Here is a 26,261-nt window from a genome sequence, read left to right as displayed (position 1 = left end):
CTAAATCTATTTCTGTATTTGCACACATTTTTTATTTACATTTTTTACCATCTGACACAAGTTACTGACATGATTTCTGACCTTGCTACACGGCAAAACTTCATCTTGAAGACGTTTTACTGCTTATCCAAGAGGCGTCTCCAGTTCTGAGTTGATGACGAGGACAACATCTCTATGCCAGGGTTGATGAGCTTAGTGCGTAAGTAAGTAAGCTTTGCTTGTACAGCACTTTTCACAGACAATGACACAAAGTGCTTCACAGAGAACAATACAATACAAATCAACGAATAAAAAAAACAGAGTAAACTGCCACTTAAAAGATTCAACTGAAGAAAGAAGGGGAGGGCATTCCACAGTCTCGCAGTTTTATAGCGGGTCTTGGGGACCGTAAGTTAGTTCAGGTTCAAGGACTGAAGGGGCGGCCATGGAGCCAACAGCTGAGAAATGTAATCAGGAGCCTGTGCATTAAGAACTCTGCAAGTCAAAGCAAAACTGTTCAAATCAATTGTAAAACTGAGAGGGATGTGGGGATGACAGAAGCGGTGAAATCAGGGCCTGGTGGTGGTTTCTGTTTAAAAACCTGGCAGCGGCGTTTTGAGGCACCTGAAGGCGTTTAACTGTAAAAGTGATTTAAAACAAGTAAAAAGAGAATTGAAAACGACGTGAACTAAAAGCTTGAGTAACAACCTCCATGTCAGCTTTAGAAGTGTTTCCTCTCAGTTTGATGATGAGAGCAGTTTTTTGACCTGGTAAGTTTGGTCAATGTCCTCGCTAAGTCCAGGGGCATTGACTGCTGAAAAACAACACGAAGGTTTCTTAGGGAAGACATGCACGTGGCGCCCACGGCGCCGAGGTGTGTAACACGGGACACTGTGTGTTCGGTGGCAATGATTTGAGTTTCAGCTTTCTTTTCATTTAGTTGTGATTGAGTCCAAGGCCGTCTTGTTTTGCTTAGTTTTCCATGAGTTTGGTGGATTCTGAATCCAGTTTGGGTCTGTTGTCTTTTTAGAGTCTGGGCCTGCCGGTGATGAGTGTTTCTGGGACTTTTGGCGCATACTGTTGTCTTTGGACAGTGGGAACAGATGAGTCAAGTTTATCTCCTTTGTGTGACGGAGTTGTCAGCCGCTGACCCACTCACAGCTAAGCACAGCAGAAAAGGTTCCTCCGCAGGCGTTGAGCGAGTTTGTTACTCTACATTCTCAGAAAGGTTTGTTTTCTTTTAAATACGCTGATGATGTTTACAACAAAGTTTGAGGCTTAATGCCTCCTCCTCGGAAAACGTTTGCCCCAGAGAGCGGGCTAAACGGCTTGACCTTAACCCCACTGGACCATGTTGGCTGGACTGATGTTTATTGAAGAAAAAGCAGTGAGGGGGGGGCTGCCAGGGTTTTAACTCTTTATCGCAGGAGGTTCACTGACATTCTTTCCACTACTGTAACTCTTCAACGTGGACAAAAGCGGCCCTGCATTGTCACGCTGCACCTTTTATTACCTGTTGCATATTTTTGGATATATTTATGTCTTTTAAACCACTGTGTGTTGACTTTTTCATTTGTTTTGTGTTTATAATAAACTAAACTGAAACTAAACTGAAATCTTAACGTAAAGTGTAAGTTACTACTAGTGCATGCTGATATGCAAAGCCGCTTTATCCACGCTAGAATCAGTTGAATCTTGTTTATTGCGTAAAAGTTGCAGTAGATCAAAGACTTTTTTATACAGGTGTCGACCTTTCCGGTGTTAATGGGTCAAATCAGAGATCCTTGGATACTGAACCTGATACTCGGTTTACATGAACCGTTAGGGCCCATGTGACTAATGATAGCAACTGAACCGTAACTAGAACTGATAAAGAACAACAACAATTTCAATTTGATTCAATTTTATTTGTTTAGCCCAAATTCACAACAGTCGTCTCGATGGGCTTCGTATCTGTAATTAAAAAATAAAACATGAACTCAAAAGGATCATGAATACATAGAATTCAATAGGAAAATACTAAACTGAACTAACAAACTGACTAAGCTATACTGGCATCCCTGCCCTTAGACCCCCCTACACGGTAAGGAAAAACTCCTAAAAAAAAACGGATTCCGGAAAAAAACGAAGAAACCTCAGGGGTGCCCACATGAAGGAGGGATCCTCCCCCAGGACAGACAGGCAATTTACCAGCAGACGAGCTTCATCCAGATGGAGTTGGGGGGACAGTCGGGGGTGCGAGTCGAGGCGGAGACAGGATCAACAGAAAGAGGGCATCATTGCAAATAACAATTTTTGTAGTTAATGCACCTTTGCATTTTGCTCCTCAATGATAAGGAAAGAGGAAAAAGGGGAGGCTTGACACCAAAAATAAATGTGAAAAAAACACGGAAATGCAACCGTCTTTGTGTATTTGTGACTTCAGGAACAAACTAATGATTCATTCCCAGCTTTTTGCTGAAGCAATCATCTTTTTCATTAAAAAAAAATCACAACCACAAATAAACACGTCAGCCCAAACAAGCTCTAGTAAAGCTACATCTGTCCCTCTTTGGGCATTTACATTTTACAGTATGTACTTCCACCTGGCTCAGTAAACAAGAAGCAGCCAATGTTTTATGAGAAGCCAGCATAAGTAGGACTTTTACAAATAAAAAAAACATCTAATGTGGAAGTCTCAGCATTCCCTCTCTGCTTCACAGTTATTTTGCTATTTCGTCCAGACCTTTGATGACTGAAGGTCACAAGCAACCAGACAAGAGAAGGTGACATTGTCCTCCTCTTGGTGAGTATTCCCCTGAGTTTCTTAGACAAATACGTCTGCAGATGTTCTGAGGATTCATTGAGAAAACAAAACTGAAAGAGCTGAGGATAAAAAAGAAATCCAGGGGAATTTTACCTGCAGGAGCCAGTTTAGCTCGTGCTGGTTTGCGGCGCCTTCCGTCCGTGAAACCCAGGTTCGACTCCGGGCTGCTCCCTGTTCCCTTCCCTACCTCTGCCGGTTCCAAGCCCGGCTTGAGAAGGTTGCGTCAGGAAGGGCATCCGGCGTAAAAACATTGCCAAATTTACCATGCGACTCGTTCGCTGTGGCGACCCCTGATGGGAGAAGCCGAAAGTGGAAGAAGGGGAATTTTACCTGCAGCATGCAATAAACTTCAAAAGCCTCATCGTCATGTCAAGAAAATTCAAAAACACTTTCTTTTCTGCAGTGTTGCTCAACTGTGCAAGGAAATGAAAAAGAAAGAGGAAATTCTGCAATGCACCACACTGACTCCATCAGTGGAAGTAGCTTTTAACGCATAAAAATGAAACTGAGAGCTAAATTTACAGAAAATTCACAGACAGTCGGAGGCGTCACGTTTTTATCAGTGTGTGAATGAAACAGGTTTTTATTCAGCTCATTCTTGTGGAAGACTCATGTCAGGAAACACTGAAAAGCCTTTAACTGGAACTGCTGACTCATGTAAGCAAGCTGAAAGAGTACAAAAAAACCCCCCAAAAACCTAGCAATACCGTCACGGTTTGCTTCCCTAAACCCTGCAAATAAGTACAAGAAATAGTCCCTTTCATGGAAAGTTAAGTGTGTGCAGAGTGTGCCCAACATGTTGGGTGGATTTGTTGTTAGAAACAACCTTTAATGCGCTGCAGTCCATAAAACACTTAGATTAACCCCACATAGCACTCAGACATGGATGAATACAATCTACAAGGGAACAAAAGCAGAGACTCCGTTTGTGAAAATGAAAGATGAAGAATGAAAAATTGTTTTGCTCATAGAACAAAACAATGGAATACCGGTAAATACCTGCAATGATCCTTTTTTTCCCCACTATGAAGAAGCTAATGACAGCAAGGTAATCTTTAAAGCAAAAGGAAAGACATGAAGCATTCTGTTCCAAAATTAATTTACGATATTTCATGTGGACTATCCAACAGGTGGAACAAAAAAATCTTTTCATTATGCATTTGAGAAAACAAAGAAATGTAAAGAAAATATCCGTGTTTTTTAACTATGGGAATAGGTTTATTTTTGTTCAGTGTATGCTGAGCCTGTCTTTTAAAGGGTCCATATGATGCAAAATCAACTTTTTAGAGCTTTTATGTGTATTATGATGTTAGATTTGATATATTATCATATATTTAGACATGGTTTACTCTGGAAGGCTTCAGAAAAGGATGCTTTAGGCTTTTAAGATATTTTTATTAGTTTTTGCTGAATTGTTTTTACACAATCTTATTTTATGACCTCTTACTATTTTTCAAAGAACAAAATAAAAACATAAAAACACCATTTATCTTTGGGTTGTATGCTCCTGCATCATGTCAATGATCAAGCTCTGCAGAACCTTGAGAAGCCGTGCTAGACTAAATAAAAAGTCCAGGGTAGGGTTTCTTGAGAACCAGGTTGGGAAATACTGCTGTAAAGCAAAAGTGAATCCTTAACCCTTGAAACTGAAATGACACCATTAAAAATAAGTTAAGAAATATATATTTTTAATAAAATTAACTCGGGTAAGTCTTGGTTAAGAGAACAGGACTCAAAGGAAAACTTTTAAAGCATGTTTTATTATGGGAACTGTCAAACATTTTCATTTTATTCAATGCTTGTGGTCATAAAAACACATTAATGCAAGTTTGCCACCAAAAGTGTTTTACAAATCGCAAAACATGCCGACAATATAGAGCAACAAACAACAAAACCCAAATACCACATCGATTTTTGTCAAAACCCAGTTCTGTTGTTCTTAGATAACCACACATATGATTAAGGGCAATGAATATGGCTAAGACAAAACTCCAGAGCAATAAATATTTATGACACCAGTTACTGGAATAAACATAGTATACTGCATAGACTCACAATGACAAAGGGCTTTGGATCATGAAGCCATTCAAAGCACTGCGCCTCACTCCCCCAACTGGCAGCATGTTGAACCTGTGCAGAAAATGGAAGCCAACTTGGAGCGACATTTTGCCTGAATTGAGGGGAGACTGGTCCACCCGGACCACTAAAACTCACCTCAAGAATCTGCTAGACCCACTAAGGACACAACCAGCAGACATACTGTTAAACTGCTAACTGCTACTCGGTCTCCCTTTCCGGCCTCGGCTCTCACAAAATATTTCCACTTCCTCAGTGAATGGAATGTCGTTTGGATTTGAGGGTCGACATCTGCTGTACCGCGCTTGCTCAGACCATTCAGTATTCATCCTCCTTCTTGTGCACAGTCTGGACCAGGCAGCGCCCCCCTCTAGCTGGAGTGGTGCGCTGGTGGCCCCCCCTCCCACTCATTCCCTGACATCCCATCTCATGTCACATGTGCCGTTTCATTTTGTACTTTTTGCTTGGAAAGTGCGGTCTTTTTTTCTGCACTTATAGTCTCTTCCGTCGAGAGCAGAGTACAGATGTGTGTGTGGGTTTTTTTTGTGCCACCGTTGATTCCTTCATGTAATTTCCCCCACCTAGAAAAAAGGTACACTATTTTCCGCACTACAGTAGATTATCAAGCGCACCGCCAATAAAAATGGTCAATTTTTGAACTTTTGTCATATTTAAGGTGCACCAATGTTTATAGCGCCTTAAGCGCGACAAGAGTCAGGGAAAAGTCCATCAGTCAGACTTCATCAACTGTCTTCACAGTAATTTTAGAACTTGTTTGTAACACGCTACATATTAGCCGTGTGTGATTTGTGACCCTGCGACAGACTGGCGACCTGTCCAGGATGTCCCCTGCCTTCACCCACGAGTGTTTGGGATGGGCTCCGACAGCCCTGTAATCCCGAAAGGAAAAGAAAAACGGGTTAAGGAGATGAAAAACGAAGGAATGAATACATGTTAGCCATGTGGGAGTATTCACAAAACTTGTAAAACCTTGTTTGCAACAAGTAAAAAACAGATGATGCAGCTAAAACAAACATTACTGTGACTGCACCAACTCCTAACCTTGTGAGTGTCAAAAAATAAAAACCGTTCAACCCCGCTACAGGTTAGCGTATTTACAATAACACTCAAACTTGGTGACACTTGAGCAAAGAAAACAGGCTGACGCAGAGCGCTGTGTACCTTTGGAATCATTTCAATTCAATTTTATTTGTGTAGCCCAAATTCACAACAACAGTTGTCTCAATGGACTTCGAAATAACATTTCCACATCAGTAAATACAACCAGAATTAATCAATACATAAGACACTCCAGGTGCCTTGTAGTGTGGAAAATATGGTACTTTTTTGTAGCTGTTCTTGTTTTATTCACTCCATAATCATCTGAGCATACACCAGTTTAGTCGGTAAACTCATTCTGGAAATACACCTTAGAGAAAGAATAGTGAGAAGGCAGTAAAGCTCTTGACTTCCCACACCCAATGCACTTCTTCTATGGTACTTCTCAGAAAAAAAGTGCTGATGTGGTGCTATTTCTGCTACTTAACCTCGGGGTAATTCCTGTCAGAATAACCAGAGGTGATCACAGAGGCACTCCCACAAGAATCCTCTTCTAATCCCCGGCTTGCTCTTGCTGTTGAAACTATCAGACCCTTTAATGACATTCCTACTTAGTTCCTGCACCTGGAATTGTGGTTTAGAGTTGATGATGTCACTCACAATCTGTTTTCAAGTGTTCAGTGTTCTGCCTAGCAACTAGATCATTTATGGCATTATGTACTTTGTTGTAAATAAAAAGACATCTCGAGTTGGAAAATAACCCATTGATTATCCCATAAATCTTTCTTTGTGAATCTTTTCTTCTTTCAGAAGTAGGTAATCTCTCTGCCTTACCTGTCAGTTGAGGTGTTTTCATTTTTCCCCAGCTTGTATTTTGAAGTCCATACATCCATGGGTTTATGTTTTACTGTTTGTTTTGGAAAAGCATTTCTCACATTTTAGCAGTTGTCCTCTCAGTTGGGCTGCACTGTGGTGCAATGGTTAGCACTCTCACCTCACAACCAAAAGGCCCTGGTTTGAATCCCAGCTGGGAGTTCTCATGTTCTCCCCCCGCATATATTTTCTCCAGGCACTCTGGTTTCCTCCCACAGTCCAAAAGCATTCTTCATAAGTTATTTGGTGTCTCTAAATTGTCCCTCAGTGTGCACATGAGTGTGTGACCCTGCTACACACTGGTGACCTGTTATGGAGTGTACCCCACTTTGCCTAACAGTAGATGACCTACATGGTAATAACAGGTGTTTGCCCAGTTCAATAGCTTGTAACTTTGGCTTTACAGGAATACCTGTAAAGCCTGTAAAGGTAGGAATACCTTTCTTAAAAGTTGAGTGAGTTTTAATTTTTTTGTGTAGCAAGCACCCTTTGATCAGATTTTAGTATTGCCTCTTTCAATTTTGAGTGAACTTTAAGCAGTAAAAGCTAAAAAATTATATGAGAAAAACCTCAATTCTATAATTCACAGGTTATAATAGCTGTCACTCGTATAGTAAAAGAGCAAATGTGCCTCTATGTCCTGTTCTATGTGGCATTTTTACATTTCTTTATAGACGTTTCCTGTAATTGCAAACGCAATTCTTTTTCTTGTGTCATTCAGCAGCTTCCATGTAAAAAGATTGAGAGCTCCTGTCTTTCTTGACCCCCTTGATTTCTAATGTTGGAAAGTTCCAACACTGTTGGGTTACTGGAAGGACTGCTTGAAAAGAAGGAAACAAGTGTGAACAATGAATGTGTCGTCCACAGGTCCACAGTATTTACAGTCATTGCGCTTGAACTTGACTAAGTCTGAGGCAGACAAAAGACAAATAAACCTTTGATAGATTTCCTAGTTTTGGTTTTTTTTTAACTTTGAGTCAGAACATGATCATGCACTGTGTGTGTCTGGTTCAAGGCCACACCGCCCATGTGTGGGGAAGTGACAAATCTGCCTTTGTCATATTTATCACTCTTAGCAAACATGCAGACCCATTCTAAAAATGTAAAATAGCATGGAAAGGTGTGTTCATTGATTCATTCATCCATCTTCCTCCGTTTGTTCACTTTCAGGGTCACGAGGCTGCTGGAGCCTATCCGCTTATGGGCGAAGGCAGGGGACACCGAAAAGGTGTGTTCATGTCCATAATTCCATTTAAAAAATATGTGTTTATGGAATATAGATTTAGGGGCGACTGTTTAATTGATTTTGAGCATTACATAAAATGGGGTTTGTGTTCTTTGGTTGCGTTCGGTTCAATATGAACAAGACCTCAGACTTGACAACTAGATGACCATCATTGATCCCCTCCATGGTCTGGGTCAGCCACAAGAGCTTATAGCTAAGCTGAGCAGGCTGTTCACAGAGCGCTGTGTCCAAGCAGATGAATGGAAAGTCTAACGGAAGAGAGAAATGTGGCAGGAGAAGCAAAAGAGATGACTGTGGGACAAGATTCAAGGACCTGGCAGACATCCAGAAAGAGTGGAATGAGGTGGAGGAACAGCTTCAAAAACGACCACATTTAGACGCATCCGGGAGATGGGCGACAAATGTCAGGTTCCTCGGGTCAAGACACTTCTGAGCCCGGGCCGATGGAGGAAACATCTCAACTGGGCCAAGGAGAAGGACTGGACTGTTGGCCGATGGTCCAAGCTCTTGTTTTCTGATGAAAGTGAAGTATTAAAGAATTGAAGATAGACAAATACTTCATTTAATGAGATCATAATCTCTGTCTTTATCTTTTTACCATAACTAAGAGTAAATAGTCATTTTCATTTTTCTAATTTTCTAAAATTCTTCTTTTGTGAGTTTGAGCCCGAGCCCCAATTTATGTAAATATAAAACAAATACTTGAAATCAATTGAACAGTTTACCCTCATTTCTTTCAAAAATGTCGTTTTAATTTTAAATTAATTTTTTAATTAAATTTTAATTTTTAATTTAAAATTGTAATTGTTTGTAAGAAATTAGGCAAATAATTTTTTAATTTTTCATAAAGTGTATGTAATACTCCAGATAAGAAAATGTAAGTGCTCCAAGAAATACAAAAAAGAAATGGTTATAATGACATTTCTGGTAGATATAGCTGATGTATTTAGGTAAGTTCCTGTTTGTATTTACCAGAGACAAAGACCAGGGTCCTTCTAGTGACAACATAAAACCAATAAAATACAGTTTAATGGTGACTGTGGCTGGTAATGCAGCAAACCTGGTGGGAAAAAAAAAAAAAAAAAAAAAAAAAAAAAAAGAAACATTGGATTAGATCTGAAGAGATAAACAAGTTTGAGAGGTAAGTTTGTCCAAAAGTGTATTTAAGTCCTATTTAAAAAGACACATGTAGATGAAGACAGACATATGTAGGGGTGCCAGCGACTATCACCCTATCTGCATGGTGGACCATTCAATGAAGGCCCATCACCAATTCGTATAGAGCTGGAGATGGAGAAGAGCTGGAGATGGTACTTAGACGTTCCAGGTCCGCTTCCTCCTCGGGGACGAATGGTGGTTCTTTTTTTGTTCATAGGAATGCACCTCATGTGTTGAGGTTTTTGTGGGGGCTGATGAAATTGACATGAAGGATTCAGACTACAACCCATTCCTACAGGAAAAGAGATTCTGCCAACTTAAGGCAATTTAGCTCTATTTAAAGATTTTATTCAGACTATTAGCTCCAAGATATTTTAGGAAACAATAAGCTTATTGATGCATCCATTAAAGAAAATCTGCAATTTCTGATTGCAGAACATCTTGAATCTGGCATCAAAATGTGTCAGCAAAGATGGAAAAAGTGACAATTTGGTTGTGGTTGTTTAACCCTTGTGCTATCCTAGGCACTTTAACATTGGGAGTTGGGTCATCTAGACCCACTAGACAGTACTCTGAACCTTTTTTCTTCAATGATTTGTGATCTTCACTGGTGTCCATGGATTACATGAAATCTTTCCACCTTTATCCACCTTTGTCATGGTAGGAGAACATGTCAATGTAAGGGTGGGGTCATCTAAGATAGCACAAGGGTTAATCAGTACTCATGCTTATAATCTGCGTCTCCTCTGCACTTGTAGTGGGATTGTTTTGTGCATTTCACATAGCTACGAGCACCCTTGTCTTCAGAGCAAGTTTGTCATTAAAGCTGAACTTTTCTTTGGAAAATCCTGCGTTTGTGCCCACACCGCACCCTGACAATGACGTTAAAGTCCTATTCAAGCATTGACTTGAATGCAGAACAGTCACATCTTGCAGCCTAAGTGTTTAATTGTGACTAACTCAGACTGCACAAAGGAGGTCTGTCAAGAAAAAAAAACACGTAGTTTTGTGGTAGAGACACTCTATGAGGGCAACACACTTGTAGTCAGCGCCAAAAATGTATTTACAATGCCTTAGTGGCTAAAAGCATCAGTCTGCTTCGGTTAATGATGTGAAACAAAGAATCAGTTTTTCCCACCGTGAAACTTTGTGAAATCATGTGACTTCAGTAAATGTGGCCAGTCATTCTGTCCAGCTTGAACGAATGTATTAAGTTTATTTGCGAAGTGACCCTTTATCCTTTTAAGATTTTCCATGTAAAACAACTATTGCACTCTTTACCTTCTCTTTTAACCCTTGTGCTATCTTAGACGACCCCCCCCCCCCTTCCATTGACGTGTTCTCCCTACCATGACAAAGGTGGATAAAGGAGGAAAGATTTCATGTAATCCATGAACACTGTCTAGTGGGTCTAGATGACCCAACTCCCAACGTTAAAGTGCCTAGGACAGCACAAGGGTTACAGCTCCTCTGAGCTGCAGTGTTTGTGACAGACCACACGTTTGTCCCTCTAGGTATCTAACAAAGTGTCTACCATCTACTGTTTTTGTTGTCACCTGGTTTTGGTTGTTGTCTGTGCTTTTCGTTTAGTTTTGTTTATGTCTTGGTTCCTTGGGAGCCCTTCCTGGATCATCCAGTGAACCCACCTATCGTTTTGGTTTGCTTTGATACGTCTGTTATAAATTTAAGATGTTTTTTTGGTTTAGAAATTGCTGTTAATTGGGGCATTACCATTTTATGTTTGTTTTTTGGTAAACTTGTTATAAATAAAATACATTTGACTCTTTTGGTTTCTTGTGTTGTTTTAGGTTTGAATTTGATTAGTAATTGGGTTGATTTGGCGAAGGGGTGGAGCCAACCGCTCATGAAAGAGGATCTCTTCAACATGGAGGATACTTTGTTGAATGGCTTCCATTGCACAGTTATTTAGGCTGCTTCCCTTTTACATTGTTCCCATTTGAGTCTTTTTTGTCATGTTTTCTTAGAAAGGAGGTAAAAGAAGAGAACATCGACTTTTTATGTGGAAAGTGTTCGTTGAGAAAAAATGTGTAATAAGTATAACTATTTAAAAAAGTTACATTCTTATGGAACTGGCAGCATACAAACATCCCTCTGACACTAAATACTTGTTATTTCATGCACATTGTTTAAATAAAACTTTATTGGTGTTCTTTAAAAATATTTTAAAATCAAAATAAACAGTGGCAATCTAAAGAGTATTTTTAGAAGATGTACTTTTTTACACTTTGCCTGTAAACTTATTTACTAAATTAAATTTGTATTGGTTATTCAAATGTTTGACGTGGCTGGAAAGTGGTGTATGGGGTTTGCAATTCAAACCCTGATTTCATATTTTTCATGCCCTAAATGCTTACCAGCTGTTCTCAAAAGTTGGAGAACATGAATGAATTCATTGTTACTCCTTTCCAAAATTCCAAGCTGACTCATTAGTCTCAATCACATTTGTTTCCATGCACTATGACAACACGTTGTGTCGTCTGCCTGAATTCAGCTCGTGAAAAATCTGAGAAAGCAAAAAAAAAAAAAATCTGAGAAAGCAAAGTCAGAATAAGTTTCCAAGGCCTAAACAACATGCAGATCTACAAGAAATCTTTAAATAACTCTTGTAACTGAGAGCGAACAACAATTTTTGTTGAGCTTGTAAGCTTCAAAATATACACTAAAATTGTATCAGTGTATATTCATTTTGTGTTTTCTAGAAGTAAATTGACCAAACAATTTAGTATCTGAGTTCATGAGGGATAAAATCGTTTTCACAAAACAAAAATGCTGTCAAATAAAGGGCAATACAGTGAGAAAAGCCCCACACGTAATCAAGCATAAATGTAGATCTATGGTTTCTGTCAAGCCAACAGGTGTGTTTGTCACATTTCAGTGTGTGTGTGGACAGGCCCCGCCCCTTTTAGATTAATTATATAACTCTACCAGACAGAAATGATTATAAATTTCCAGTAACTTGTTACTTTATGATTTTACCCCCCCTCTCCATAATGATCCTTCTTTCCTCCCCTCTAGCATCCCTCTCTCTTTTTTCCATCCAGTCCAACAAAAAATGGTTACAAAAATGTAATCAAGTAAAGTAAAAAATGTCCAACATAAGAAGCCTTCAGCACTCATCTGTTTGCTCAGCTGTTGAACAGAACTGGTAAAAAAACAACAAATAGATTTTGAAAATAAATAAATAAATAAATAAATAAACAAATAATGTACTTCAAGATAACGGCTTCATTTGAAGAAGCTGTGATCCAATCTATTAGATTGAGAACCAGGCTTCATTTCACACAAAAAAAGCTGCAATTAAAGTCCAGATTTTTAATTTTAATTTTGAACAAGACATAGAAAACAACAAAAGAAAACAGCAAAGGAAAATTTAATAAATAAAACTAAATGACATCAAGTTTGAAGGGGAATTTTCAGCACCTTGGACAGGTCAAATCCATCCATCCATTTTTCAAACCCACTGGATTCCATTTGGGGTCACGGGGTTGCTGGAGCCTATCCTGACTACTGTTGGTTAAAGTTGAGATACACCCCAGTCAGGACTCACCGTCACAGCTTAAGACAATGTAGAATAATCAGTTAACCTATGAAACATGATTTTGGGCTCTGGGAGGAAGCCGGAATTCCCGGGAAAATCCCACGCAGGCACAAGGAGGACATTCAAACTCCACACAGAAAGGTTCCAGCTGGAATTCAGACCAGGTCTTTCATGCATTCGGGCAAAACTGTTAACCAATAATAAAATCTGAACTCTTTACTTCACAAATTTCAAAGTCTTAGCACAGTGAGGTCACCCAGTGGTTGGGAAAAAAAACACATCCTGCCCCGGTCTGTTCCCAGAGCCTCAGTGAGAGCAAAATATAAATCTGAAACCATTTTAGCAATTTTTTTTAATTAAAGATGTTGCTGTTATTTTGTTATTAATAAAGGAAGAAGGATATGAAGCCTAGTGTTACAATTTTCAATTATCTGTTACTGTCAAACTCTGTGTTAATTAACGTTTTTTAGTAAAAAGTCCAATAAAAATGCTGTATCGTTTGCCAAACAAATACATACTAATATTTATTGGGTCTATATAAATAAGTTAAAGAAAAAAGTAATTTATTGAGACGGTGTCCACTAAACAATCATTGATAGTGTTTTGTCTCCCTCTAGGGATTGAGGCAGATACTTTGATCAGGTCTTGCTTTGTCAGTTGTGGAGTTTTGTGCATAAATGCATTGACTTGGGTGTAATCTGTTAACTCCCACAGTTTTATGCCCACTTTGTGATCAGCTAAACCAGAATTTTCTAAGGCCCCCTTCTGTGCTGGGGGTACTTTCAGGCTCCGTCCAGTGCTAAGGGGTGCTTATGATGGGGGGATAACAGAAGTAATGAGGTAATAGGATTTAGAAAACCAGTGGTGTGATCTTTGGTTTAGAATTGAAAAGTGTTTTCTTGCAAATATTTCAATCTTATGCAAAGAAACTTGTTATGTTTCGTTGCATTCTGTTATGTTTGCAAAGTACTGTCGCCATCTAGTGGCTGAATTAGATGAACAGAGGTCCTCACTTTCAGCATGTGGTTTATAAGAATCAGGACATTTTTATAAACTAAAGTTTAAAAATTAACTACAAAATAAAAATTGTCCAAATATATATATATATATATATATATATATATATATATATATATATATATATATATATATATATATATATATATATATATATATATATATATATATATATATATATATTTATATATATATAAATAAAAACTGATGACAACTGAAGGCGTTTTGTGTTGGACAGGTTTTCTGTTACAGTAGGGGGTTATGAAGGAGTATATTTGCATAAACCCTTTTGTATCTGAGGCTAAACTTTATTTATATTAATTGTTAATTATGCTTGCATACATTTCACCACAGGGACACAAACACCCCCAGGCACCCAGGTGATATGATCCCTGGCTCATGGCCTAGCCAGAGAACTCAGGGATCCCCCTCCCTGCGTGGAGAAAGGGCCACAGGACCAGGGAAGCGAACACCCAGGCAACACAGCCAGTGGCGCTGAGGGCCGGAAGGGACAGAAGATCACTAGCCCCATCGCCCTTGTCTACCAAAGGTGATGATTGTCTCAGAGACCACCTGCCTTGCCCGCCTATGCACTAGTACTAAACTTTAACTAAACAGACTAAACTAAACTGGCATCCCTTCCCTTTCACCCTCCTTCGCAGTAACCCTTAATTAACCCTTGTGCTATCCTAGGCACTTTACCATTGGGAGTGGGGTCATCTAGACCCACTAGACAGTGCGCTGAACTTTTTTCTTCAATGATTTGTGATCTTCACTGGTGTCCATGGATTACATGAAATCTTTCCACCTTTATCCACCTTTGTCATGGTAGGGAGAACACGTCAATGGAAGGATCGGGTCATCTGGACCCCATAGGATAGCACAAGGGATAATGCGAGAAACCTCTGAAGACAGGAGGTGTGTCACATAGTGAGACATCAAAATGATGTCTCACTATGGGACCACGGTAGTAATTCTGCTGTTTAGAGCTTAAATATTAGCTCGGGTCCTCAGAGTTTACCGCATGAACGCATTATATTAAACCAGGGGAGAGCAAACAGTACAAACAGTTTTGATCATGGAAATAATTCTGCTCTTGTCGTTTGGCCCTTAAGGCTCTAAAGATCAAGTAGCCACAGGCTGCTGGTTTACAACGGCTTATAACATAATTTACAGTCAAGAAATCGTACCCACATTTCTTAGAAAGTGCTGATTATTATTTTAATGACAGCAACCTGCAGGCTGGTAGAAATTGGGCCGCATGTGGCCCACAGACCGGACTTTGGACATGCCTGTATTAAGCAAACACATGCATAGTGGGAACTTTTTTCACACATGCATGAAACTAATAAAAACACTTTATTACAGAAAAATGTTAAATAGGAACAACAGCTTTATAGAAAAAAAACTAAAATAATATTAGCAACTTCTGTTACAGGTACATTTGTTTGAAACATGCAATGCGCACAACTGACCACTAGGTGTCAGGGTTTCCTCAGTTTCAGGCGCACAAACAAACCGACCTGGCCGGGGGGGGGCTGAAGGAGGGTCCACTGAAGACTTGTCTGACTGAACTTCTGAGCCTGCGTGATTTTGTTTTGGGTTTTTTTTAGTTTTTCTGCCCTTTTTTGGTGGTTATTTGATAGGTTCAAAACAGTCATTCGAAGCGTGTTTAGCATATCCGGCACGCGCCAGATGAAGGCAGCGGGAGCGTGCGTTTTGTGTGCGGGCACGTCGGGATGGACGCTGACGGTTGAGTAAAGCAGAGGGTGTCGACAGGTAACCACCGCAGACGGGACTGCACCTTGGCTGTACTCCTCCTCCTCCACCACCTCCTCCACCTTCCGCCGCCGCTCTTCGGGAGTGAAGGTCCGTCCGGAACCGCCTCTCGCCCCGCTGCCTTTGCCCGCCAGCGCCGGACTTCAATTCTGCAGCAGAAATGTCGGAAAAAATGGAGATTTCCAACGAACTGTTCGGTAAGTTAAACTTTTGGCGCCTGCGCAATGGCTACTCCTCCTCTGGCTGTCCTAGAGTGAGTTTAGGGAATTAAAGAACTTTTAAAAAAATGTATATAAGAACAGAGAGTAGAGTTTCGAATCAGTTGTGTTGTTTTTAGGTAGTTTGGTATTTTTTTTAACTAAAAATGTTGGAAACCCCCGTGTTTTTCCTGCATCTTTTCAGTGCAGTTATTTTCATGCCTGGAGGGGTCTACCTGAGTTTCTCCTTCTCTGCCACTTCCTAATCTGAAGTGAAGTGGGCTTGAGGGGCGTGTCCTGTGAAATTCCTTCTGGATTGTGAGATATTATCAACACAGACTCCCTAACTGTGGGACAATAAATCACAGCACTTTTGTGAAAAGAAGAAAGTGTGGAGTTTCTGGGACTGAAATTTGCTTTGGGGAGAGGAAAAAAAAGAAAGAAGATAAACCACCAGATTACAGTGGATCCCTTTTTCTCAGCCCTGCTTTTTGCACCTTTCTGCATTGCAGTTAGTTTTAGGGTTGGAGGGAACCACTGAACTCCACTCTGCTCTCCTCCATGTGGTGCGCCTCCTTTGAGATTGGTAGTTTTCATACCACGCAAAACAGCAATTTGGACTGAAATTACACCCAGGAGCCTGTCTGAAGAATGTTATGACCTTATGTGAAAACATATACTGAACAGGCCAACTAATGCAGTCCACACTGCCTTACAACAATACCAGAGTTGGATTTTATTTTTATATTGTTTGGTTTTTATCTTAGGGAACTGTAAAGAGAACTGGACTGAGAGGCCCCCCTCTCTCTCACTTTCCAAACAGGAAGTACTGGCTGGTTCCATGAAGCCAAAATCCTATAGATTTCTATTGAGATATGCCATAAGGTAGACAACAACTCAGTAATTTGTGACGACAACGTTCAAAACGTTTGACAGATTCTCCCGAGCTCGCTCCTAGGTGCAAGGGGTGTAGGCTTCTAACAAACTCACTCCTGATTGGTGAGAGCGGTTGCCACGGAAACGTTGACTCACCCACTCTGACCAAACAAGGCTTACTGACATTGTCTGGCTCCACCATGGCGGTGTCCTTATCGTGAAAAAGAAAATCCATCCATCCATTTTCCTAATCCGCTACAGTGTCCCCCCGCTTATTTGTGTTTCAATATTCGCGGTTGGCAGATTTTTTTTTTTCTTCTTCAGTCTTGTGACTCCTTCAGTTCACCACTAAACACAATACACGTGTGTGAACTCCACACTGACAGGTCCCAGCCGGGATTCAAACCAGGGCCTTCTCGCTGTATGGCATGAGTGCTGACCACTGCTCCACCAACACTCGTGACTGAATTGACTATATTTCAGTGAAGCTAGAATGACGCCATTTCCTATTGATGACATCACACTCACTCAGTCCGGTTCTCATATATTGTCGATGGTTTTGTGCCTAAAGTAACTTCCCATCTAAAGAAAGCTGCAGTTCCACATGTGACCACCAGAGAACGGGTATAATTTAACCCTTTCCTTTCCAGATTAAAACGTTCAACTTTACACCAAACATAAATTTACATACAGTTTGGTTTCAATTTAAAACATTTTTAGCTAGTGTTCCCTTGTTTATCTGAACATAACCCGCGATAGAGGAAATCCGCGAGGAAGGATATTTGATATTTTAAGGCTCACTAAAAACTTAATCAGCTTTCTCAGGCAGACATTAACATTTCAACACCTTTAAGTCTTGTCTAAACTCTTTAAATCTAGAACTTTGCAGAAAAATAAGTCCAGTATCACAAAAGGAAACAAAGATCTGCTGGCAAAAGAGGATTGGTGCGACTGTGCCAAGCTGAACATGGGACAAGGCACGGAGACTGAGTGACGAGGTCAACAGCCAATCAGGATGCACACAGGGAGGTGAACCGCGATATCACGAGGGAACACTGTACTGATCGCTGGGGGACTCATTCTTTTAATGAGCTTTGCCATTTTTAAAAATGCCCAAAAATGTTTCTATCTATGGTTTTACCCATTCTGGTACAACAGAGTTGGGTCCTTTTTTTCCCCCGAAGAATCCTAAAACTAAATTATTGGTCTCTGTGTGTCTAAAGACAAACGGCAGCTTCCTCTTCATTCACGTACTAAATTTTCAGGGGTTCATTATCAGACTAATATCTCACTGAAACACTCCCCTTAACTAAAGGATTCAGTGAACAGAAGCCAACAGCTTCTTGAGCCGTTGGCGTCTTTAGTCCAAGCTTGATGGAAAAGTCCGGTTCCATGTGACATATTTGGATGATCCTTCAGTAGGAACCATTTCAGCATCGCCCTGCCTCCATAATCAAAGTGAACCTTCACAGGGAGGCTGACTCACGATCCCGTGCTCCCTGTTACGCCGTCTTGGGACCAGGCTCGCACTGTGTGTCAGTGGACTGAGTGATGAATGAGGCTTTTTGTTGGCGGTCCTGCTGTTGGTTTTAGTACAACAGAGTGATCCACTGCTGCTCATTATCAGAAAAAGATGATCAGTTATTTCTTTCTTTGCTTGGGGTTTAAACGATAGCAACAAAAAAAACATACTGGCCTATAGATTCTAAAATGAGGGAAAAACAATTTCCCCTTTTTAAATTTGGGTCTTCTTTGTTAGTGTTAATGTAATTTACATTATGACGTTCCTTTTTAGCCAACGCTACACACAAGTTGTGTTAAACCTATAGCAAGCCATAATGTAATGACATTTAAAGAAAATTATCTTTTGAATTGTTTCTTTTTATGGTAAACACTAATGAAATTCAATACATGCTAGGCCTACACAACATATTGCAAATTTATCGTTATCGCGACATCAAGCTGTGCAGTATGCATATCGCAAAAGACGGCGAAAATTGCAATAAATGCTTACCTTAAATGTGCTAAAACAATCTTATGGCAGCTTGAACTATTTAGCGAATCAAACAAATCCATTTATGCATTTGACAATCACATGGACGCCTTCACGTTGTTGACCAATCGGATGGAGGCCTTTTATCTTAAATATTCGGCTCCTATGTCGACGAGGGTCATTTAGAGTATAATTTTATTCAGTATAATTTTGTTTACGTACCGCTAGTTTATCGTTATCGCAATACTGATCATTAATATCGCATATTGCAAGTTTTCCTCATATCGTGCAGCCCTAATATATGCTAAATTGTTAGAGCTTGGCTTTAAACTGATGTAGTTATAATGAATCCGCGTCGGTTCTGTTTGTGTGTTAGAAACTCCCACAAGCATCTGAAACATGACAACCACCTGCTCGTCTGGACGCAACCCGCTCGCTGACCTTTTGAGCCACGAGCATGTAACCGTTCCACGTGTCCCGCGGGGGCTGAGACTGCTGCTACCGGACCTCATGCATCCTGTGGAGGGCAACAGACTTCTGACCCACCAACCGTTCATCACCATGACTGCATGTCCTGAATCTGCAACGGCTGACTCTCCCAATGCAGATCAATGAGATCTACATAAAAGGCAGAAGTAACATCAAAGGCAACCTGAAAAAAGGAAGCTATTTAAACTCCTGGTTTAGTTCTTTTGTAATATAAATAGGATTTTTTAAATTTGTTCGTAGAATCAGTTAAGGCTTTAGTCACAACGGCCCTTATGGGCGGAATGGGCATAAAATGGGCAAACTCAGATGGGCCCACAGGCATGAAACATCATGGTTGTCCACTTTTCCCTCGCTATATTGTGGTTCACCTTCTGCGTCTCACTGTCTTTTTTTTATTGCGGTTTTCCATGCCTTTTTTCCCTGTCTTTTTACAGCACACTGTGTTCTGCACACTGATTGGCTGTAGACCTTTTCAATCGACTCTTCAATACTGGACTTATTTTTCTGTGAAGGTTTGAACTTTGAGAGTTTTAACGAGAGAAAAGTTCAAAAACGTTCATGTCTGTTTGAGAAAAGTGTAGATACTTTACAGCCTTAAAACATTAAGAATCCTACTTTGCGAATTTCACACATCTCTGGATATTTGTGGAACATATTCTCCGCGATAAAAGAGGGATCACTAAACCTGTTATTGCCAAGTAAGTCTGTAGGGCAAAAATGTTTGTGGTGCGGTCGACAGGTCGTAGCAAACACTTGTGAAATGGGTAATTTTAAATTTTCTCAAAACCCCCATACCCTGCACACTGTGCAAGGGACCCGTTAGTATTGTTCAAGTGAGAAGTGCGCACCCCTTATGTGCAGCCTGTCGGTTAGAAATCAGACCGTAGTTTGTGCGTCTTACCGTATCACCTGCAAGCATAAGCGCATGGTCAGTAAGGGACACACCTGCGCTCCCCTTCAGATGCATCCAGTCCTGACTATGACCCTCCACAGGCCGGACAGGTCATCCCCCACTGTATGGGTGCATGTGACTTAGGCTTAAGTTGAAGTCGTCTGGGATAATTGTTGTGTAGGTTCTTGCATGAGGTTTCCATCCACCTGGGAAACTCCCGCTGTCACAAATAACTCCACAACTGCAGTACTCGGCTCTACCGTCACTGGTAGTTTTATGGTGGATCCTGTCATAAAAATGTTATGAACTAAAGCTAAGTTTACTACAGTCTGGAAACATCATTTAACACTAGTGTATGGAATAGGGAAAGACAGCACGCCATATTTGCTGTGTTTTTTAGTCTTATAGACTTACTGGATGATAACTCTGTTGGGGATCCTGGACACCGATGGTCTTCTTTTGCTGATCTTCACGTTCTAATGAATTTATAGCTGTTTTGCTCTTGGGGAGTTGTGTTTCTTCTGGCCAACCCTGTCCATAAACATAATCCGGAGGGTTTTTGAGCTCTTGATGGACTTTCGTCATTTCTGCGTTGATAGCAGCTTGCAGGGAGCGGTGCATGTGTTTTTGATCAGGCCCTGTGCTGCTTCATGCCGTTCTGTGTTCATCCCCCTCATGACATCATCGTGTGTCTGGTTTCAGGGAGGACTGAGACTCCATGATGTCATGAAGGCGGGCCCACACCTTCTTCAGCTCAATATTAAGATCTCTTTACCCACATTTGACTGTTTGCTCGCGTTCTTCTCTCAGCTCCACTTCATTCTTTACTCTCCCCCACTTTGTCCATTCCTTCAAACTCTACATAAACAGTAGAGCGCAATCGCTCTACTACTTCTGAAATACAAGCATCCCGAAAATGTCCTAGAAACAATAAAGTCTTAATGAAAGATACCAAACTTATTGAAGACCCTTCTCTTTTTCTCTGATAGTTTTTTTTCTCCGTTTTGCTGACAGTAACTACATTACACAACTCACTTCCATTCAAAAATCCTCTTCTGTTGTGAAAACAAGTGTCCTGCTGGTTTTCTTTAAAGTTACATTTCCACCACTTCAAAACTGAGCAGATTCTTCGCTCACAAGATGACACACAGTGTAAAAAGTCAGCCCTGTGGCGGTGCTTGTCTGCAGCGCACCAACAAAAAGTCACAAACGGGCCCGTCGCTGTGTTTGTGTAGTTGCTTCCTGCCTGGGCCAGCTGCGTGTGCTGCTGGAATCCTCCAAATGTTCCTGACCTCGTGGTGCTCTGAAGCATGTGTTCGCACTCCATGCACCAGTGGCTGCATGTGCTTTTTTTTTTCCATGGATGATTGCAATGTTGATTCTGTGTGTCAGGGTGAGAAGCAGCACAGCGGTGAGCACAAATGTACTGAACGTGCACAACGTGAAAACACAAATTCCCCACAATAAATGTGAACTTGCTGTATGTTGCATGCTAGAAGGCCTGAAGAAACTCAAAAGAAATCCCTTGGCCAGCTATCCACTGGCCTCTTCTGCGTCAGACACGGAAGCTGATCCCACATCTAAACCTTCATCACGCATGTAGCCATGAGCTGTAACGCGACGCCCAGGGCTGCCACTGTCCTAATGACGTGTTCCTCTGTCTTCCTGGGGTTGCAGAGAGCGTGAAGGAAGCGGTGGGTCGCAGGGTGAAACTGACCCTGAGGCACAAGGTCCAGCTGGAGGTCAAAGGTGAGAAGGTGGAGAGCAGAGTGCTGGTAAGTGAAGGCCTGTTCACAAAACACTCAAACCTACATGTTGCAATAACGTTTCTGTGCTAAATCTCTTCATATTTCTCTAATAATAAAAATAATAATAATACATTTTATTTAAAAGCGCCTTTCAAAGTGGTAGCCGGTTTAGCTCGTGCTGGTTTGCGGCGCCTTCCGTCCGTGAAACCAGGGTTCGACTCCGGGCTGCTCCCTGTTCCCTTCTCTACTTCTGTGCCGGTCCCAAGCCCGGTTGCTTTGGGAGGGTTGCGTCAGGAAGGGCATCCGGCGTAAAACATTGCCAAGTTTACCATGCGACTCGTTCGCTGTGGCGGCCCCTGATGGGAAAAGCCGAAAGAGAAACAAAATTTAAAAGCGCCTTTCAAAACACCCAAGGACACTGTACAGATTAAAAGAAAACACAATAAAATCACATGTTAAAAACAAACAATTAATAAGTTAAAATCATTAATAAAATCAGATAGCAGAAGATGTAAAATTATGGTCAGGGAAAGCAGATTTAAACAGGTGGCTTTTCAGTCTGGATTGAAAAATTGGAAAGGAGTCAGTGTTACGGAGGTCTGGGAGGAGAGAGTTTCAGAGTTTGGGAGCCGAGTGGCTGAAGGCACGGCTCCCCATGGTGACCATACGGGCCGGAGGGGCGGAAAGCTGAAGGGAAGAAGACCGGAGAGAGCGGGAGGGAGGGTTTATATGGAGGAGATTAGAAAGATAAGAGGGTTAGATAAGATAAGATAAGATAAGAGGTTATGGAGCGCTTTGAACATATAGAGAAGGAGTTTGAATTGAACCCTGAAAGTTACTGGAAGCCAGTGCCGCTGCTGGAGAACGGGAGTGATGTGATGTAAGGAAGGAGTTCTGGTGATGATGCAGCAGCTGAATTCTGGACCAACTGAAGTTTATTCAGAGTTTTCTTGGGGAGACCAGAGAGAAGTGCATTGCAATAGTCAATGTGAGTTGTGACCAGACTATGAACTAAGATGGAGGCGGAGTGGACGGTGAGGGAGGGACGGAGATGGTTAATATTGCCTAGATGAAAGTAGGCTGACCGAGTAATGCTAGTGATGTGAGATTGAAAGGATAATGGTCTGTCATGGATGACACCCAGACTCTTTTCCTGAGGTGAGGGGAAAACTGGAGAGGAATCAATGGAAAGGGTGGATTTGGAACCTACGAGGAGTAATTCGGTTTTATCGCTGTTAAGTTTGAGGTGAACCAGGTTTTTATTTCAGACAGGCAGGAGGAGAGGGAGGCAGGTGGATGAGAAGAGTTCAGTTTACTTGACAGATAGAGCTGAGTGTCATCCGCAAAACAATGAAAATCAATGCTGAATTTACCCAATATATTCCCAAGAGGTAGGAGGTAGGCAATGAAGAGGAGGGGGCCGAGAAAAGAACCTTGAGGAACACCAGAGAAAATGAGTGAGGGCTGAGATTTAAAAGAATTCAGTTGGATAAACTGAGTCAAGTCAAGGAGGATGAGGATGGTGATGAGTCCAGAATCAGCTGCTAGGAGAAGGTCATTGGTGATTTTTATTAGGGCCGTTTCAGTGCTATGAAGGGGACGAAAACCGGATTGAAAGGGTTCAAAGAGATCATTTTGCTTGAGATGATGGTGAAGTTGGGAGGCGACTATTTTTTCGAGAATTTTGGAGATGAAGGGGAGGTTAGGAATGGGACGGAGTTATGGAAGGAATTGGAGTCTGAGCCTGTTTTTTTTAAGGAGGAAAATACATGATAAACAATGCTAGTTCTTTTGTAATAGTCATCAGTGTGATATTAGTACAGTATCCCCACATATTCGCGGGGGTTAGGGACCAGAGACACATGTGAATAAACCCGTCCCCCCACCCATCCCTGTGGCCGAAGAATGTCCGTCAACCAATCCTTCCTCATCAAAAACCCTTCTGAAAACTTTCTGATGCTTTGTAAAACATTTATTAAAGAACGCTTGAACATTGCTCAACATAAAGAGCAATAGACTGTACCATAGCGCAGTGTTTTTCAACCAGTGTGCCGCGGCACACTAGTGTGCCGTGGGAGATGGTCAAGTGTGCCGTGGGAAATTGCCCTCATTAATCATTCACTGATCTAAAAACATTTCCCATCTCCAGGAAATCAGCTCTTTGTTCATCCAAACAGGCCCTGATAAAACACTGAGTAGTTAGGAATATAAAAGATCTTAAAATTACTTTTTCTTTGTGTTTATTTAATTCTATTAAAGAAATTTTGATAAGGATTACGTTACCGCGATTTCCCTGCAGCTATGACAGTTTGCGGAAAAGTCCCGTCCCTTTAACTGTCTCCACCAATCAATCTTGAAGGCTTAATCACATGTCATCAGTCTGACCAATCAGAAGTGCTTAAAGTCTTCACTTCCTTGTTCTTAATTCTGCTGATCAAGTCGCTCAGTTCTAACAAAAATGCCAGTTAAAGCTCTTCTTTAGCGGTGTAGCTTTCCACAGAGTCCGGTGTCAGACCGTGAAACAAGTGGACAATACAATGAAGCTCAGAGACGCGAGTCTTTCTGCAAGTTTTCGGCAGTTTTCACACTACATCTCCCATGATGCATTGGCTTAAAGGTGTCCCAGCGCAGTGTCCCAGCGCACAATGAGTTGTCCTTGCGAAACGCCTTGAAACCACAACAAACAAACAGTTTCTAAATTTTCTAATTTAACTTTCATTTCATCTCTTAGAAAAAACAGCCGCAACTTCCTGCTTTTCCGGCCACAATTATCACAAAAATGCACGTGAGATTGCGGGGGGGCTGTCGATCAATACAGACCATGAATCTCTGTTTTTTTTTTTTTTTTTGGATGCTGGTGTGCCGCGGGATTTTTGTCAAGGTTAAAGTGTGCCGTGGCTCAAAAAAGGTTGAAAAACACTGCCATAGCGTACTGTATAAGGAGGGTCTCTCTGTGCCTTGAAACCAGGAGACCCTTCATGGGTTAAGGGTCCTGCAGCATTGGGCACGCTGCTGCGTCAGTCCGGCAGCAGCGTGTTTTGAGTGTAGCTTTTTCTAGAAAAAGGCTGTTCATTCATCCAGATGATTTTTGCCATCATCTTCTTCAACGTATCAGGATATTTTCGATTAGTGGACCACGTATGGAGATGCGTATCACATCATGTGAGAGGGAAAGATGCACCCCTCTAACATATAAGCCTTTTTTTAATGGATTCTATTGCTCCTCTGTAGTGTAACTGTGTAGGAAATTGTCAGATTGTTTTGAGGAAATAAGGCAGAACTAACTTCTTCTTTTAGATTTGTTTTTAAAGTGATGTCTGAGTCACAGGCTGACCTCAAGGATGAGAATCTCTCCTTTTATAAACAAAATGTTTGGTTGGTCGCTGTTGGAATTCAGTGTCTGAGAAGCAGACGAGTCAGTTATTTGGAAGTGTTGTAGTTTTGTTGCTTTGATGCTCAAAATGCAGGTTGTGAAAAACTGCTTTCTCAAACACCGATATGAGTTGTTGTCCTGTAGGAGAGCTGCCGGTGGTTGCTAAATACTTTAAACGTCTGCGGCTGCACTACCTCAGTCTGAGAGATGAGTTTCAGATGAACTATGGTGGGAATTCTTCCGTTTTTCTTCTTTCCAGGAATAGTTTCTATGCTTGGAACTGATTCACAGCCTAGTAAACTCATCTGCTGCAGAGGTGGAGGGCCTTCAATCCCCAATTTAGTTTTTGTTTTTTGTACTTCATTTTTATGTATTTATGTATTTATTTATAACTTGTCCAACAGCTGAGCAGACAGATGAGAGCTGAAGCCTCTTGTGTTGGACAGATTTTACTGTTACAACAGGGGGTTGTGGGTCTTCTGACACACAACGTGTATATTTGTATAAACCCCTTTTGTAATTTATGCTAAACTTTATTTATGCTAATTACATTTGGTTGTTGAACAGTTTTTAAAGGGATTTTTGGTTTCTTTTTTTTTTTTTTTACATATTTTGGCTTTTTCTGATATGTAGGACACACATAAAGAAAATTAAGTCTAATGGGGCATTTTTGAGTTTCTCTTTATTCAAATCATGAATCAGGAGCAGACAAAAAAATGATTGTATACTAAACAATGGCTGAGCCACAAGCTCACTTCTCCACTTCATTCTGTTGCATTCCCTTGTCGACGACTACATCCAATAGCTCCAATGTTGCTCGCCATTTTTGTTGCATCAGTAAGATTAGGTGGGGGAGTGAGGGGCCGTAAGGTAGCGGGAGAGAATGTAAACAGAAGGGTGATGGGAAGTGGGGGTGGACTTACTCTGTGCCGATAGTCCTGCCCACAGGTCAGGCAAAATTTGATTGAAGTACTGGCGCTCTACAGAAACTATGTCCTAGAAAACAATCAAAGTGGGACACTAAGACCAAGGCCTGGCGCTGACCTTTCAGTTTCCCATCCTGAAATGGGAGTTATTTCTTATCACAGGGGGAAATGGTCATGAAGAAAACAGGAAAGACCTTCCCAAATTGTTGGCGTGC

At 41.1% G+C, this 26,261-nt stretch overlaps 2 protein-coding genes and 1 long non-coding RNA gene across 4 annotated transcripts in view; 1 reads left to right on the top strand and 2 right to left on the bottom strand.

Moving 5' to 3' along the window:
* The window catches only part of LOC110015840 (CD209 antigen-like protein E), a 900,664-nt gene that overhangs the window by 233,165 nt on the left and 641,238 nt on the right, over positions 1–26,261 (bottom strand). The window lies entirely within an intron of this gene.
* LOC101170771 (F-actin-uncapping protein LRRC16A) overlaps positions 15,445–26,261 on the top strand; it is a 36,355-nt gene continuing 25,538 nt past the window's right edge. Inside the window, exons 1-2 of one of the 2 annotated variants that reach the window (XM_004073894.4) lie at positions 15,445–15,749; positions 21,677–21,774. In XM_004073894.4, coding sequence (XP_004073942.1) covers positions 15,713–15,749; positions 21,677–21,774 — 135 coding nt within the window. In that variant the 5' untranslated portion in view covers positions 15,445–15,712. The remainder of the gene's footprint in view (positions 15,750–21,676; positions 21,775–26,261) is intronic. The other variant, XM_011480654.3, reaches the window with a different exon arrangement.
* On the bottom strand, positions 19,494–21,968 carry LOC110015843. The gene is made up of 2 exons (XR_002291103.1): positions 21,879–21,968; positions 19,494–21,735 (listed from the first exon to the last, which is right to left on the bottom strand). It is a non-coding gene; the product is annotated as an uncharacterized LOC110015843 (long non-coding RNA).

This window comes from Oryzias latipes, chromosome 11 (genome assembly GCF_002234675.1).
Source record: "Oryzias latipes chromosome 11, ASM223467v1".
Classification (NCBI taxonomy): Eukaryota; Metazoa; Chordata; class Actinopteri; order Beloniformes; family Adrianichthyidae; genus Oryzias; species Oryzias latipes.
The sequence above is the reverse complement of the archived record's forward strand: the minus strand, read 5'-3'. Positions and strand labels throughout refer to the sequence as shown.